We start from the raw sequence: 17,075 nt of genomic DNA on the forward strand, positions 1-17,075 counted from the left end.
GTCTGGGTTTTTGCACTCACTGACTCTTGCAGTCAAGGCTCTCCAGAGCTTTAAATAAAGAGCCGGTAATTAAAATACCTGCCCTCCACTCCGCCATTGGCACCGGGAAATTCAAGTAGCTGGATAAATTTAGATTATTGTAGGGCAGGCAGAAAGTAGATCGGGATACTCGTAGATGGATCTCTTGAGTGATCCCCCGGGTAGATTGTCGTGCGCGGCAGTCCTCTCCTTCCCTTCTTAATTTTGGCTGCCGAGATTAGGAAGTCCGGGTGGAGGAGGACAAACAGGAACAGGTTTTTGTGTGCGAGCTCCAGTTCTGGGACTGAAGACAGCGGCAATGTGTGCCTTGCAGGAGCCCTTTGCTTCCCACTTTCTGAGCCGCTGTTTGACACTTGGTTCCCACTGGCGAGCCTAGGGGCACTAGGGAGAAGCAAAGGGGAACCTACGAGCCTAAAGTCCACGCTCCTGCTCTAGAGGAGGTGACACAGCTCAGGGTTTTGAGATATAAATCATGGTGGATCATTAAGGATTTCCTGGCAGGTCGGCTGTAGGTTTCGCTAGCTGTATTTTGCCAGTCTACAATTTTGCATGGGCTTTGCTTCCCAGGAACCTCGTAACTTAAATTTTCTCTCCTTACCTTTTGATGTGCGTGCGTGTTGAATATAGATATGTACACACTGTACATGCATACATCTAATGAAGTGGAAAGTCCATTGATTTCAGTGGGTCAGTGTCTGGTTTTATGTACTATTGTTGTCAAGCACTTTGATTTTTTAAAAATGAAATAGCACTATATAAATATTTTTATAAATAAGCCTAGTACCAGAACCATGAACCCAAAGCTTTTAGTCTTGTTGCTTTGTCACAAGTCTTACAGGCAGTGAACTGTTATACTATAAATCATACTATTAAGGTAAGCAATATACGTAAACAAGTGTAGGTTGCAGGGAGAGAAAATGATAATAATAATTTTATGTAATCGTGCTAGATACAGTGTATCACATTCCTTATCCACTTTAAGCACACATGAATAGGGTTTTCATAATATGTCTTTTCTTGGGAGGGGACTCGAAGGTAGCACATCTGCACAGATCGGTGTGATTTTTGACATCAGTCTTAGATACTTTCCTCATGGTGGTTTATCTTGTCAATATGCATTGAAAATAAAGGTCAAGCAAGATTTCACTTTATCATGTATTTTGGCAATGCATAACTTTTTTTGTTTAACAAATGACTGGTTGGGGGGCAGGGGAAGGGCCCTGGGCCAGATGGAAGGTGGTATTGTGGGAGTGGGAGCAAGAGTTCTTAAACCTTTTTCCCCTGCAGTGATCTCCCTTAAGAGTTAGGCCCCTGCTATTTGCAAAAGGAAAAAAGGATGAATGTTGGTTTGTTTAGCACCAGTTTCCATTGTGATCAGACAACTTTAAGAGATCTTAAAATATCATACTCCTGACCACATCCAGTGGCATAGCTCCATGCGTACTCCTGTCCTCTTCAGCATCCCCTGGCACTGCCTCAGAATCAGCTTGGAGGGGTTGGGGGACCCTCTGGAGCAGATTTTGTGGGCATGCATAGAGAGGAGATGAAATGGAAGCCCCACTGCATAAGTAGAACTTCACTCACACTGTGTTGGATACAACCCCAAGCCTGATATAATATTTATGAAATATTACAGAAACTAGCAGAGACATATCAGGGCTTCACAGTTTTTAAACCAAACCACATAGTTCTAGAACAAACAGTTTAATTCTGAGAAAAATAATCTTTTCATACAAACAACCCTGTGTATATGTAAGTAATACCGTGGAAGAATTTTAATGCAACATTACACAGTTTTGTACTATGCCAAGCCCAAGTCACATCATGAATTAAGCCAATCATTAAATGAGTTGCATCTGGTGGTGAGAGGGGCTGAGATCCAGCAAAAGCTCCTGACATTGCCTTATCCCCTGCAGCTCTTAGTTCCAGTGGGCAGCAGAAATTCGTCATAAATGACTCCCTGCACTTTTTCCAGTAGGAGCATCACAATCCATTGATTTTAAATTGAGAAGCACAGTAGTGAAAAAGGCTTCCTTTGGAATGAGGATTTTCAGTAACTGATAACTGGTTATCTCAGCTAAGGAACTACAGTGGTTAAGAACTTAATTCGTTCTGGAGGTCCATTCTTAACCTGAAACTGTTCTTAACCTGAGGTACCACTTTAGCTAATGGGGCCTCCTGCTGCCACTGCACTGCCAAAGCACGATTTCTGTTCTCATCCTGAGGCAAAGTTCTTAACTTGAGGTACTATTTCTGGGTTAGCGGAGTCTGTAACCTGAAGCGTCTGTAACCCAAGGTACCACTGTATTCCAGTTCATCTGCAGGGGATGGGCTGTGGGATAGTAAAGCTGCTTGCTGTGGGTTTTGGGTATATGTCCTCACTGTCACCACATCCTCCTTACAGTCCGCAGCCAAGGAAACACTCCAGCTCACCTGTAGGAAATTCTGGGAAAAGGCTTCCTATTTGACGCTATAAGCCACTGGACAATTTGAATAAAAACATTGATCCTCACCTTTCTGTTCATCCTTTCCTTTGCACTACGGGTAACTCAGGATTGCCCCAATGAGGTTAATCTGACTGAGGCACTGTTTTTGTCCAATTTTCAATTAGCATACAGGCAAGTAAACAGATGAAAGCAATAGCCTTTCAGTAATTTGAATCCTTGCTTCGATTTTAACACTTGCTGGATCCAGGAATTAGAAGGGTGTTCAGCCTATCCCAGCCCCCACCAAACTCATAACAATATTATTCCAAGATTATAAAGTGCAGAGTTAATTCAGTAAGTTTTCAAAGATAACCTAGCCCTGCCTTCTGTGTAATCCATTGGACAACAGCTACTGTGTCTGAGTTCCTTGTACAAAGCTCTACTCATTCAGTGTTGAGCTGTTCCTAAGAAGAGATTGTGAGAAAATCCAATTTGGAAAAACACTCTCGAAGAAGACCCAAGAGGGGGAAAATGAGGGTAGGGTGGGGTGGGGTGGAGACTGCAAAGGAAATGCAAGACAAGCTCCGGCTACTTGATGCAAGACTAACAACTAGAACATGCAGGATTCATTATCCAAAAACAAGAGCTTCAGTCTGATGCAGAAAAGAAGATGACAGACATACCCGCACTGCTCTAAAGCTACTTTGATAGCTGCACAACAGTATTTTTAGCCAGAAAAGTAGTTGAGACATGGCTGTGGATACAAAACAAAAGCAGTTTTTAAAAATTCACTTTATGAGGACTGGTACTGAGCAGAGAGACCTGTGACTCATTCTCTCCTGATTGCATTGATGACGTTTAGATAAAAAGGGAGCTTTGCATAAGAAGAGATTGGCAATTCTGGATATGTTCTACTGAAGATGGCTGAAGTGGATTTAAGCATGTCTGGTGCCCCATTGTCTTTTTCTTTTGGAGCTAGTGGTTTTCTTGCTGTTTATGAAATAGGTGTGATCCGGGGCTTCTTGGAACTTGCGCCTGGAATATTGAGGTCTGCGCCAAAAATATATGGAGCATCATCTGGCTCAATCATAGCAGCAGCTGTGGTGTGTGAACTTAATCTGGGTAAGCACTTGAATTGGTTTGGCTTGTTCTAGATGTACTTATATGCATTTGTGTCTGTTAACTAGGTAATTCACTGCAAAATTTAATGGGTGGGACTTGGGGAGAAGTTGAGCCCTCAAACTTTCTTCTTTTAGTGCAGCATACAGAGGTAATGCTGTGAGAGTGCACTGTTATATAAAGACAGGAATAATACCTCAGATTCCCATGCAAAGATATCCAACAAGAAAAAAACCAATTTTAATAGATATAGAATGATTTATTAAACAGATATCCCAACATGTTCTTTAACTGACTGCAGATTTCTGAACACCTACTCGGGAGATTGGATAGCCCTGAAGAATATATTGTAATCAATTTGCACCAGGGTATCTGTCCAACTGTTTGACTTAGAGCTTTTAACTTTGCAATATTGTTCTCTTACTCAGGGGTATGCATGTATCTGAATACTTTAAGAATATTTTTTAAAAAGCTATAATTGTGAGTGCTCAGGTATAATTTCAGATCTCAGTGTGTTTCCTTTCAGTTGCCCTTATGGTAAGGAAGCTGCTTTGATAAACCAGTGATAAGATATCTTATAACCTCCAACATTTATCCAATAAAAATAGGGATGTCCTATCCAATAACAAAAGTTGTTGTCGTTGTTTGTTACATACCCCGTCCATCTGACTGGGTTGCCCCAGCCGCTCTTAGCAGCTTCCAACATAAATAAAAACATAACGGAACATTAAACATTTAAGAACTGCCCTATACAGGGCTGCCTTCAGATGTCTTCAAAGGTTGTATAGTTAATTATCTCCTTGGCTCGAGGGGGTCACATAGCTCCATGCCCTCCAACATTTCTCTGATGACAATAGGGACATCCTAAGGAAAAGCAGGACATTCTGGGATCAAATCAGAAGCTACAGTGGCTTCTGTAAATCTGGGACTGTCCATTGGAAAATAGGGACACTTGGAGGGTCTGATATTTACCCAGGGACGCAGAGTATTGGCATCTGTCCGTTTAGTTTTTTAAAAGTATTTTCGACCTTCAGTTTAAAAAGGCTCCTAGTTACATTGCAATGTTTTAACGCGCACCCCTAGCTTCCCAGAGCTTACCCTTTTGCTTGTTTAATGAATCGAAGGGACATTTACGGTATGTCTGTTAGTTCCCATGGAACATAGATAAAATCCAGTCCTTGCTACATGAACAGCTGCTTCCCATGTTTCGGTTTACACAACGTGCTGGCACCCCAACAGGAATTGCCAAGGGAAGGGGCGGGGACAGACTTATGCTGCCATGCCAAGAATGTCCCAGGTCTTCCAGCAAGACACACATTTTTTCCTTCTGGATACTTGTACGCATCGTAGGAAAAGCTTCCCTTGACAAATTCCTCACATTTCCTAACAACTCTCAGAGCCATTAAAAACTACAGCTCCCAGGATTGTTGGGTGGAAGTCATGACAGTTTCAAGTGATATGTTACTTCTTGAATGGTATAGTGCAGATGGCAGCCTTAGTTTTGACTCCAGGCCACAAGAAAGTCAATGTTTCCCAGAACTTAAAATTCAGAATTTGCTTTTCTAGCTGTATTTCAGTGACTTAGCCAATCACGACCCTACATGAACTTGTTATGCATTAGTCGTTAAGTCACCCTCCCTTAATATCTACTCAAACATCTTTAACTGTTCTAATTCCTGGGTATCCCAGTATGCTTAGGACACAGGTATTTTTGATCAATCTAATCTGTCTGGCGACATGTTCCATCTTTCTAAAGCAACTCCCAGACATAGCATGTGAGCTGAACTAGTTTGGTCAGCTCAGTGGCTATTACGGCAAAGAAATGCAGAAGCGCCTATGATTATGCATGTAATCATATCACAATATCAAACTGCGTTGTGACACATTAGTGTGTAGGCTGCAATGTGTGTCGCACGAACGCTCCCTGAGCTCCTCCTGGGGCTGGAAAGGGTTCATTTAATCTCCAGTTTGCTAGTAAAACTGAATTACCATGTCAAAAAGTGATGCAAAACTGAATTACTGTGTTGCGAAATGATGCATGTTCAAAAAGTGTGTCACGAACTTGAAAAGTTTGGAAAGCTCTGCTCTATGCCTTTACCAGTTACCAGACAAATATTTGCATTGCAGCTAAAAAAGCCAATGCAATTCTGGGCTGCATCAATAGGAGTATAGCACCTAGATCAAGGGAAGTAATAGTGCCACTGTATTCTGCTCTGGTCAGACCTCACCTGGAGTACTGTGTCCAGTTCTGGGCACCACAGTTCAAGAAGGACACTGACAAACTGGAACGTGTCCAGAGGAGGGCAACCAGAATGGTCAAAGGCCTGGAAACGATGCCTTATGAGGAACAGCTAAGGGAGCTGGGCATGTTTAGCCTGGAGAAGAGGAGGTTAAGGGGTGATATGATAGCCATGTTCAAATATATAAAAGGATGTCACATAGAGGAGGGAGAAAGGTTGTTTTCTGCTGCTCCAGAGAAGCGGACACAGAGCAATAGATCCAAACTACAAGAAAGAAGATTCCACCTAAACATTAGGAAGAACTTCCTGACAGTAAGAGCTGTTCGACAGTGGAATTTGCTGCCAAGGAGTGTGGTGGAGTCTCCTTTTTTGGAGGTCTTTAAGCAGAGGCTTGACAACCATATGTCAGGAGTGCTCTGATGGTGTTTCCTGCTTGGCAGGGGGTTGGACTCGATGGCCCTTGTGGTCTCTTCCAACTCTATGATTCTATGATTCTAAGTGGCATTTTCCCTCTCAGGCAGATGCAACAATGGTCTTGCTAATGATTTACAACTGTTGATTTATAAAAGCGTTGTTTTCTTTATTTACTTATTTAAAAGCATTTATAAACTGCCTTAATAGTTCAAAAAGTATCTCAAAGATCCAAACAATATATTATTCAAACAAAAACAAAAAACCCTCAAACCAGTATAATAGCAATATAAAAGCACAGAAAAGCAAATAAAATGGAAATCCAGAGGATTTGAACATGTAAAACAGGGTCCATTCTTATGGGCCATGGAAAGTTATCACCAGACGTCTGTGGCAACTAATGGTTGCTTCATCACGTATGGCAGAGGGAAGGGCATTCCACAGCACAGGGGAAAACAGAAAAAGGCCTATTTTCAGATCACCACCCTAAGATTAGACAAATTCAGGGAGGCTAAGGCTACCAGTGGTCATGTTGCCTATATATTCTTACACGCCACTGCAGTGTGAGATCTCAGGGGTTCCAGGCACTTAATCAGGGTTGGTGTTTCGTTGGGAATGAGGCACAGCTGAGACTGTTGTGTCTTTATGATATATGGTTTATTTATGCATATATACAACCTGAGTGTATGATGGAGGGGCTCCCAGCTTTACACCCCAAGTGAGTCCTGTTTCTCCCATTGCTGCAGCCTCAGAGTCAACTGCTAGTCCCCTGCTCTTCAGCTTTCCACGTTCACAGCCTGACCCCTTTTCCCCTCGATGATGTCACAGCCCACTCAAATCCTAAATCCAGTCCTCTCCTTTTGTCTCTGTTCACCATCTCAGAGTTCAGGGAGGAGCTCTTCTCATTTGCTGGCAGTCTTGCTTTGCTAACAGTCCATCTCCCTGTCTTTGTTCCCTGCTAATGGCTCCTCTTCTTTCTCCCAGGCAATTTCTTGCGCATGGAAAAACTGTTTTTTGATACTGCTTAATACTCCAAGCACTGATTAAACTCCAACACCCATTAAACCAATTTAAGGGAGTCAAGGCATCCACAAACTCATAGCGAGATGTTACCTCCGGTATCAGAGACAGTATATGTCTGAATATTGGTTGTGGGAGAACATGAAGGAACATTATAATGGTTTGCGAATGAACTCTGTATTATTTTTGTTCATTTCCCCACATGGAAGACAAATTAGCTTCTGTGGCATGTGCATGAGTAATTGTCCCTTCCAGCTACCTGTTAATTGTTTTAGCATGCTTTAAATAACATGGATTTTCATATGTAGGCTTCAGTCAGCAGTTCATATCTAACTGCGACCCATCTCCCCCATCATGGTGTTAAGTTCAACAGTTCAGAAGAAGGGCAGAGCTGGAAGTGATATCTGCAGATGCCTGGTCTCAGCTCTGCATTTGTCAAGATAGCAAGAATGGGAGGGAATGTGGGGATAACTATTCTTATAAACAACCGAGAGCATAATTTAATAACAGGTGATTCTAATAATCCTGTCTGCCATTTTCTAATAAATGCTTGTTTTTTCTCCTCTGCCAGATGATGTAAAAAGGTTTTTCTATAGGGCTGCACAAGATACCAGGAAACCCATAATTGGCCCTCTTGCCCCTGGTTGCAGTGTGGTTCGTATCCTGCAGAAAAGACTGCACCAAATTCTGCCAGAGAACTCTCACCAGATGGCCACAGGGCGGCTTTATGTTTCTCTCACCCGTCTGGTAGATGGCCAAAATGTTGTGGTTTCTGAGTACAGTTCCAAAGAGGAGCTTATCCAGGTGACAAAAAGTTCATTTTTTATTTTATTTTTTATTTTTCAAAGCTCTTTATAGTATTTTTCACTGCAATTTCAGGTAATTACACAGTTCCTCTTCTATGGGATGAAATTAAGATTAAAATAATACTTAAATTAACATCAAAGTAATAAAATGGATTTTAAAAAATAATAATTTCATGAAATTTATATACTGCTTGATTGGGGGGGGGTGTAACCCTCAATAAATATCCTGTAATGAATAAAGTGCTTTAATTGTTAAAGTGTTTTAATTGTTGCGATCCACCCTGGGACCATGGAGTGAGGGGCAGGTAATAATAAAAATACTTTGTGAGTTCATAGCAGAATCAAGGTTTGAATTTCAAGGACTTTCTGGCTTAGCCACTAAAGTTCACCAGCTTGTCCCTTTAAATGAAGAATATGATAGAATTGCTTCTATCCATCTAATGCCTCCACAACACAGAGATCTTCTTTCTCTTCCCACAGGCATTGGTTTGCAGCTGCTTTATCCCAATCTATGCTGGCTTCATCCCTCCCTCCTTCCGAGGTGTGGTGAGTTTATTTAGCACCATCCTAGAGAAGGCTGGTTATTCTGTCTTTTCATGCTGTCTAATACATGCACAAACTTATACAGTGGTACCCCGCAAGACGAATGCCTCGCAAGACGGAAAACCCGCAAGACGAAAGGGTTTTCTGTTTTGGAGGCGCTTCGCAAGACGAATTTCCCTATGGGCTTGCATCACAAGACGAAAGCCCATAGGGAAATGCTGGCGGTCGGGAGCAAAGACTTTCGCCCACAGCCGGCCTTCAGAAGAGGACCTCTTCTGAAGGCCGGCGGGGGGCAAAAGTCTTTGCTCCCCCCCGCCTGCCTTCCCCCCGCCTGCCCCGGGCGATCTTAAAATGCTGGCGGGCGGGAGCGAAGCGTTCGCTGCCGACCCCCAGCATTTTAAAATCTCCCCGGGACAGCAGAGAAGTCGGGAGCATTTTAAAATCTCCCCGTGTCCCCGTGTTCGCTGCCGACCCCCAGCATTTTAAAACGCTGTTCCGAAGCGGGGGGCGGGAACAGCTGCCCCAGCCGCCCCACTTCGGAACGCTGTTCCGAAGCGGGGAGGGGGGGCGGGAACAGCTGCCCCAGCCGCCCCACTTCGGAACGCTGTTCCGAAGCGGGGAGGGGGGGCGGGAACAGCTGCCCCAGCCGCCCCACTTCGGAACGCTGTTCCGAAGCGGGGCTGGGGGCGGGAACACCTTCTGAAGGCGGGCAGGGGGCGAAAGTCTTTGTCCCCCCTGCCTGCCTTCCCAGGGGCTTTTAAATCGCCCCGGACAGCGGAGAAGTCCTCCGCTGTCCGGGGCGATTTTAAAATGCCGCCCGCCAGCATTTTAAGATCGCCTGGACAGCGGAGAAGTCCTCCGTTTGCTCCCCCCCGCCTGCCTTCCCCCCACCTGCCCCGGGCGATCTTAAAATGCTGGCGGGCGGGAGCGAAGCGTTCGCTGCCGACCCCCAGCATTTTAAAATCTCCCCGGGACAGCAGAGAAGTCGGGAGCATTTTAAAATCTCCCCGTGTCCCGGGGAGATTTTAAAATGCTGGGGGGCTGCCGACCCCCAGCATTTTAAAATCTCCCCCTGTCCCGGGGAGATTTTAAAATGCTGGGGGTCGGCAGCGAACGCTTCGCTGCCGACCCCCAGCATTTTAAAACGCTGTTCCGAAGCGGGGGGCGGGAACAGCTGCCCCAGCCGCCCCACTTCGGAACGCTGTTCCGAAGCGGGGAGGGGGGGCGGGAACAGCTGCCCCAGCCGCCCCACTTCGGAACGCTGTTCCGAAGCGGGGAGGGGGGGCGGGAACAGCTGCCCCAGCCGCCCCACTTCGGAACGCTGTTCCGAAGCGGGGCTGGGGGCGGGAACACCTTCTGAAGGCGGGCAGGGGGCGAAAGTCTTTGTCCCCCCTACCTGCCTTCCCAGGGGCTTTTAAATCGCCCCGGACAGCGGAGAAGTCCTCCGCTGTCCGGGGCGATTTTAAAATGCCGCCCGCCAGCATTTTAAGATCGCCTGGACAGCGGAGAAGTCCTCCGCTGTCCCGGGGTTTTTTAAAATGCTGGGGGTGGGAAGAAAAGCCCTTGTCCCCCCCCCCCAGCCTTCAGAAGAGGTCCGGGGACAGACTGTCCCCGGACCTGGTCTGAAGGCGGTTTCCCTAGGAACGCATTAATTGATTTTCAATGCATTCCTATGGGAAACCGTGCATCGCAAGACGAAAAACTCGCAAGACGAAGAGACTTGCGGAACAAATTAATTTCGTCTTGCGAGGCACCACTGTAGTGCTCAACCGTCCCGATTTAAGCAGAACATCCTAGAAGTACAGAAGCCTTCACGGCTTCTGATTAGATCCCAGAATGTCCCGTTTTTTTGGTCCCAGTGCTCTGGCATGAGTTAGCTGGCTCCTGCGAGAGCTCGGGACCAAAAAAAGAGTGTCCCAATTTGGATCCCTGGATGTTGGAGAGTATGCAAACTATGTTTGCTATACTAACAGCAGAATGTCGTTATACCATGAAGCTTCACTGACTGAGAACTCCTTCCAGCACTGCTTTTTTGTGTTCTGGTACTCTCTGGTATGAATCACCATTGTTTCTTTTCTTTTGTGTTGTAATGGCAGTCATTTTGTGCTGGAACCCACAGCAAGGTGTGAGTGCCAGCCAGTACCTAACTTTTTACCCCCCCCCCAAAAAAAAGCCTCGCCTTCAGGGATACCACAGATATATGAATTCTATAAATAGCAATTGCCTTTCAGTTTACATAAATTTATACAAGGAGCTTAGAAAGCGGATGTGAATCTTAACTTGTTTTATTATTTTAACTTTTTGCACGCTTTAAGCTAACGCTGTAAATTTATCTTCATTTTCTTCTTTTATCATTTTGTTAACCGCTTTGAGGCTTTCTCTTTTTTTAACCATCAGGTGGTATATAATTTTTAAACCAATTTTCATCCACTCAAGTAAAAACACAAGCAATTTTAAAATAAAATAAAATAAAAACAGCAAAAAATATTTCACAGCAAAAGAAAGAGTCTGATGGTGACTTGCTATTAGAAATCCAAGCAATTTAATCAACAGTAGCAGTATTAGAATGCAGCTTTTTCTGTTAACCTTTCAAAGTACTAGTTCTGCTTCAGCTGTGCTGCATTCGCCTAACGCAATTATCTTGAAACATCCCTGTTGCTTTCTTGCAGCGGTATGTTGATGGAGGTTTCACTAACTTGCAGCCTTGTTCCGACTTGGAGACTGCCATCACGGTGTCTCCTTTTACAGGAGAAACTGACATCTGCCCTCGGAACTGCCCAGCAATGTTCTACGGCTTTCATATCGCAAACTGCACCATTCAGATATCCATAGAGAACTTGTGCAGAATTAGCTATGCCATATTTCCACCCAACTGCCGGGTAGGTTTCCTCAATCGTCTAATTATTATGTTGTTGATCAGTCTGTCAAGAAAGATGAGGGAGTAGAAATAAGAAATGGCTTACAAATATTGGGTGGGGAAGAGCACCGAAAGGGGGAGGGGATGCCAGCAAAGGCTCACTGGAGTACAAGCACTTATTTTATACAGTCTGAAAAGTTCTGTGTTCAAATTGCCAGACTTTGATCTAATTGCCATATTTGGATGCACTGCTTTTTAAAGGGGTTTTTCACTGGCGGGGAATGAACTCAAAAGGGCACTGTTAACCATCCCAAGAGGCACATTCAAAGAATACAACTTACATACGATAAAGATTTCTTAACATTTAAATATAATTTAAATAAATTTAGTGCTTACATTTAACATCAGTCTTCTCTTACACCACTGACAACTGGAACAGTCCAATTGTCCAAGATTATTTTGACACATTGCATGCCTTTTCCTAGGTTTTGAATGACTTTTATTCACAAGGATATCTGGATGCCATTCTCTTCTTGCACAGAAACAGTAAGTGCTACATGGCTCATAAAGTGTTACATGACTCCTCCTGACAATGCGCCTCTCCTCCTGATGACGTGTGTGTGATGTCACAGGCACGACATTACGCATGTGCTGCATCGCTGCCCCCCCAATCTTTGGCCCAAAGTTGTGCCTCTGAACACAAGTAAACAGCATTATATATTTCTGGAGAGATTTCTATACCGCAATCACAGCTGTGATGTGAAGACAGCGTTATTCTGTTTTCACAGGCACAGTGAATTAAGAGTACACTGTCCAGACTCCATAAACCCAACCCCCTTTCTTCACTTGGCCTAGGAGAAACCCACATTGAAGCTGGTGTGTGATTTAGACTCCAGATTTAAGGGTATTATTCTTCTGTACATAGGAGATTGGTCTGTTTATTCTGGACTGTAACTTTTTCTTCAGTGTGAAAGACGATTATGGACTTAACAGCATCTAACACTTATCTTTGGGTGCTTCCAGATGGGGGCTTAATATTGCAAACAGGTCGTTCAGCTATAGCAGACAGCTGCTTGGCTGGAGAGGGTTTTGGTGGTTTTTGTTTTTTTAAAAAAAGATATCACATTTGAAATAAATAATTTTCTGCATAAATCCTAATTAAATTGTGGGGGGATCCAGGCTAGCATTTTGATCAGGCAGATGCTACAAAAACAAACAAACAAACAAACAAACACCCCTTGCTTACACCAGTAGCAAGCAAATAAATGCCTGTCTCAAAGCTCCTTTGTCAATGGAAGTAACATTTACATGAGAATGGCCAAACTGGACTTGATTGAGGCATAATAGCCACCTATGAGTAACTATCTGTGCCTTAAAATCTCAGCCAACCAACTCTGCGCACCACAACCCACCCCGAAACTAGCAGATTTTGCTCATTATGCAACATCTATTTCCCCCTCCTTTTGAAAACTCACATCTGGAGAAGAGTTCTATGTAACTCTGGAGTTTGCTTCTAGCATTTTAAGAAGAGTTGGTCTCATAAGCAATATGCTCTCACTTTTACCTGGTGTGTGGGAAGGGCATAGCCAATAAAACTTATAAACCCCTTAGATATTTTTCTGTTCTTAAAAATGCCATTTGTATTACTTTGCATATTTGATTATGTCTTGTTACGTATTTGATTGTTTCTTTGATTATTTCTTGTCAGATATTTTTGAAATCTGCTCTCGTGCCAAAACAGTTGAATTTCTTGGTGTCTTCAGTAAAAAAGAGTTGTTCCATGCTGGTCAAGCGGCTTCCTGCCAACAACCAAGGGTGGACGTCCTCAGCACGCCTATCAGGACAGTTCCTAAAGACTTCTCCAAGCCCTCTAATTGTAAGAATGGTACAGTCCATAGAGCAGGCAGCAGACTATTGCCACAACTGTCTCTGCATTGTCTGAAAGGTGAGAAACCCAGATGCAGACTGCAATAGTACAGACGGTACAAATGCAGACTGTAATAGTACAGACTGTATAAATGCAGACTGCAATAGTACAGACTGTATAAATGCAGACTGCAATAGTACAGACTGTATAAATGCAGACTGCAATAGTACAGACTGTATAAATGCAGACTGCAATAGTACAGACTGTAAAAGCAAGTAAAACAATTTACACAATAATCAAAAGAAGTAAAACTCTTTCAAACCAAAACAGAAGAGTACAGATTGAACATATTGTACCACCAGGTCCTAGTATTATGCTATACACTGTCTTCACACAATGTATTGTTATATATATATATCTGCCATGTCCCCCTTACTTGGACAATTGGATTTCCCAGTCATTTAATAGCTGCTGCTAGGGAAATATATTGTGGAGATTTGTGGGTGTAATCTGATTTTTCTTTTCTATAAATCATTAATTCCATTACTATTATTATTTTCATACCCCGTTGGATGTAGCTTCAGCTATCTTACAAATGCAGAAAACACCCGGATTGCTAAGTATGGTAACAAGATTCATATTGCAACAAATTACATCCATTAAACCTTCTACAAGAGCGGCATGGTCTTTCTGTAAAAGGTAAGGATTTCCTAGATGAGATTCTTGAATGGGGTTTGATTTTTAATTGTTTCAGCAATGACTTAGCAAGAAGAGTGAATTTTGTGTTGATTAGATCAGAAATATACTTAGGTATTTCTTTGTCTAGTGTATGGTTTATTTAAAAAACCAACCAACCTAACCAAGCAGACAGCCTCTGATTGGCTAGAGGAAATGGTTGTTCTTAATTGTTGATATTTGACTGCAATTTTATAAGGAATTTATAAGATTTAGAACTATGTCAATCTATGTGTGGAGAAGAGGTGGGAGGGTCAGGCGTGTGCTTAACCCTTTCCCCACCTGCTCTTTCTCTACTTCCCAGTCACCCTCTCCCAAATTGGTTTTCCTGTTTAAAAGGTGTCATTGAGTTCCTGTCTCCTGCATTTGTATGCAGAATGTAGCCTGGCCCAAACTGATAGATATAGGTGGGATCAAGGCCTTTTAGTATAGGACCCCGAGAATGGAAATCCTTAGTGAGTACAGAACTTCTTGATCTTTGGTCTTTAGAACTTCAGGCTTTTTATATTGTCTTGACTCCTAGATGCAGGTGTGTACCTCAAATGAGGGTGTTTTCAAATGTAATATTATACATAGACTCTGGCTCCAGTCTCAAAGTTTGCAATGTGTTCGCTCCCAATTTTCCCTTGATTTATCCTGTATCATTTCTTCTAAAGGTTGTGGCGTGTTTTGGAAGAGATCAGCTGGTTTGGAAGACAGTTCAAAAGGTCTAAGTGATGGTTTGTCAGATGCAACCGGAACAAAGTATTGACAAAGCATATTGCTCTCTAAAGCCTGAAAGACGATTCACCGAAGGCAGAAAGGATCTGAAACTGCTGCAGAGAGCATCCAGCTCTTTTGCCTTCATACATGGAAAGTGTGCTGCCTGTCAAAATTCTGTGGGTGATAGGTTCCCCCTCCCCAAATTATTACAAACTGCATAAAATAGTCCATGACATCACAAAGCTCAGCAATGCATGGTCTCAGAGGCAAGAGAATGACAGGCCATCCCCCCTCCATGTTGTATTGGTTCTAAATTATTCAAATTTGAGGTGCTGCTATGAAGAAAAAAGAAATATATATTTTCATTTCTGTAGGCAACTGCTAGAATAACCCATAAAACCTTGAGTGAGTCTGCAGGTCAGATCTTTTTTTGCGTGTGCACGCGTGTAACATCTTTATTGAAAGTTCAAAAAGTACATAACTACTGTATTTTTCACTCCGTAAGATGCACTTTTTTCTTCCTAAAAAGTAAGGGGAAATGTCTATGCGTCTTATGGAGCGAATGCATGGTCCCTGGAGCCGAATTGCCCAGGGCCGAAAAGCAGATCATGCTTCTTTTTTTGAAAGAGGGAAGTGGGTGTTGAAACAAAGCCAATGTTCAGCAAGCGATCGTGAGGGAGATAAGGGACGCTAGCAATAAAGGAGGCTGCCTGGGAGGGGGGAGGTAAAGGCAGTGAACTTGTAAAGAGAGGAGACAAGAAGACTAAAGCAATGAGGAGAGAAACTAGAAGAAAAGGAGGAGCAAAAAACTGCTCCAGCTAAGGAAAAGACATTAAGGCAAACAAGAGGGAAGGGAGTGTTGAAAGGAAGCAGCTGATCGGTAAGCGATTGGGAGGGAGATAGGGACGTTAACGATAAAGAAGGCTGCCTGGGAGGGCGGAGGTAAAAGCCCATGGATCCTCAGGATTTTTGCATTGGGTCACACCAAATTCACCATCAGATCACATAGCATGTCCATGGCTATAGCCTGCTCACAAAAAATCACGCACCCACTGTTGCGTGGGGCCGCAATGTCTCAAAAACCTGGTTACAAAGCATGGATTCACATGGATCCTCAGGATTTTTGCATTCGGCTACCCCAAACTCACCATCAAATCACATGTCTGTGGCCACAGCATGAACCACAAAAATCATACATCCACTGTTTTGATCAGAATATTTTTTTTCTTGCTTTCCTCCTCTAAAAACTAGGTGCGTCTTATGGTCAGGTGCGTCTTATGGAGCGAAAAATACAGTATACATGCACCAAACATGGTGAGACACAAACAAAAAAGAGAAAGAGAAACAGAGCCTGTGCAGAAGAGAAAACAAAGGGGAGGGGGGGACACCCCAAACTCTGTATTTTTCAAGGTTGTTATTGCACGAGGTTGGGGGAGGCTGCTTTAAACTATAATCTGTGCTATAGTAACTCATGCAGTAGTGACATAGAATGTAAACGTGATGGACAAGACCTTGGTCTATTGCCCACATGTGTTCTAAATATTCATTAAAATGTTCCTGTTATCTCAGATGTTTCTCTTGCAACTTCTTTGAGGAACCAGCTGCTGTGCTACCCAGTTTCACAACAGCTGGGCTATTACGGAAAGCGTAAACATGGCAGTGCATTTTGGGTGTAGTAATTTTAAGACTGCAAGACACAAGATGGCTTTGCAGTACATTCAAACTGGTCCAGTGACTGACTGTAATGGGCTGTTCCAACATGGTGGCCTCTAGATGCTGTTGGACTACAACTTCCATCAGCCCCAGTCACAAGGACCAGGCCAGGGATGATGGGACCAATAGTCCAGCAACATCTGGAGGCCTGGAGTATCCCATCCCAGAGGCCACTTCACTCCAACACCACCTGGAACCTTCTCCTTCCATAACACATCTTCGGCCGCTGAGCTATAGTCTGGCTTGACATGGCAGCATCTTCCAGAGTGCCAGAACCCAGCAGCCCAGCACACGGGCCTTGCCTGCAGCGATATCCAGATCCAATCTCTCTCTGGTTCAGAAAGCATCACAGTTGGAGGGGCTTGGAAAGAAAGACCCACCTCTACATCTCCATCCATTGTCAGATATGTAACTCTGAAGGAGGATGTGGCGTTTGCCCATTCCTTGTGATTATGTTTGTACAGGGGGATGGGAATGGTTAATGTAGACTGACCAATGAGAAAGCTCAGAGGCGGAGCCTACCTGGTTTTGAGGCTCAGCCCAGGGTTTTTACCATTGGGAGAGAGGGGAGTCAGAGTCAGACAGAGCGAGAAAAAG

General features: G+C 43.6%; 1 protein-coding gene across 1 annotated transcript; it reads left to right on the plus strand.

Annotated features, from left to right (window-relative positions):
* The first annotated feature begins 3,021 nt into the window (after window positions 1-3,021).
* PNPLA1 (patatin like domain 1, omega-hydroxyceramide transacylase) lies at window positions 3,022-16,333 on the plus strand. Its single transcript, XM_081194213.1, has 8 exons — window positions 3,022-3,587; window positions 7,827-8,059; window positions 8,542-8,607; window positions 11,274-11,483; window positions 11,947-12,007; window positions 13,170-13,406; window positions 13,907-14,027; window positions 14,720-16,333. Exons 1-8 carry the CDS (start codon window positions 3,386-3,388, stop codon window positions 14,778-14,780), a joined length of 1,191 nt encoding a protein of 396 aa, XP_081050339.1. The 5' UTR covers window positions 3,022-3,385; the 3' UTR covers window positions 14,781-16,333.
* The last annotated feature ends 742 nt before the right edge of the window (window positions 16,334-17,075 follow it).

This window comes from Podarcis bocagei (genome assembly GCF_964188305.1).
Source record: "Podarcis bocagei genome assembly, chromosome: 5".
Taxonomy (NCBI): domain Eukaryota; kingdom Metazoa; phylum Chordata; class Lepidosauria; order Squamata; family Lacertidae; genus Podarcis; species Podarcis bocagei.

Coding starts and splice junctions, on each gene's coding strand:
- PNPLA1 (XM_081194213.1), top strand. CDS start 3,386: ATGGCTGAAGTGGATTTAAGCATGTCTGGTGCCCCATTGTCTTTTTCT. Junction 3,588..7,826: donor GGTGTGTGAACTTAATCTGG/GTAAGCACTTGA, acceptor CTCCTCTGCCAG/ATGATGTAAAAAGGTTTTTC. Junction 12,008..13,169: donor TCTCTTCTTGCACAGAAACA/GTAAGTGCTACA, acceptor ATTTCTTGTCAG/ATATTTTTGAAATCTGCTCT.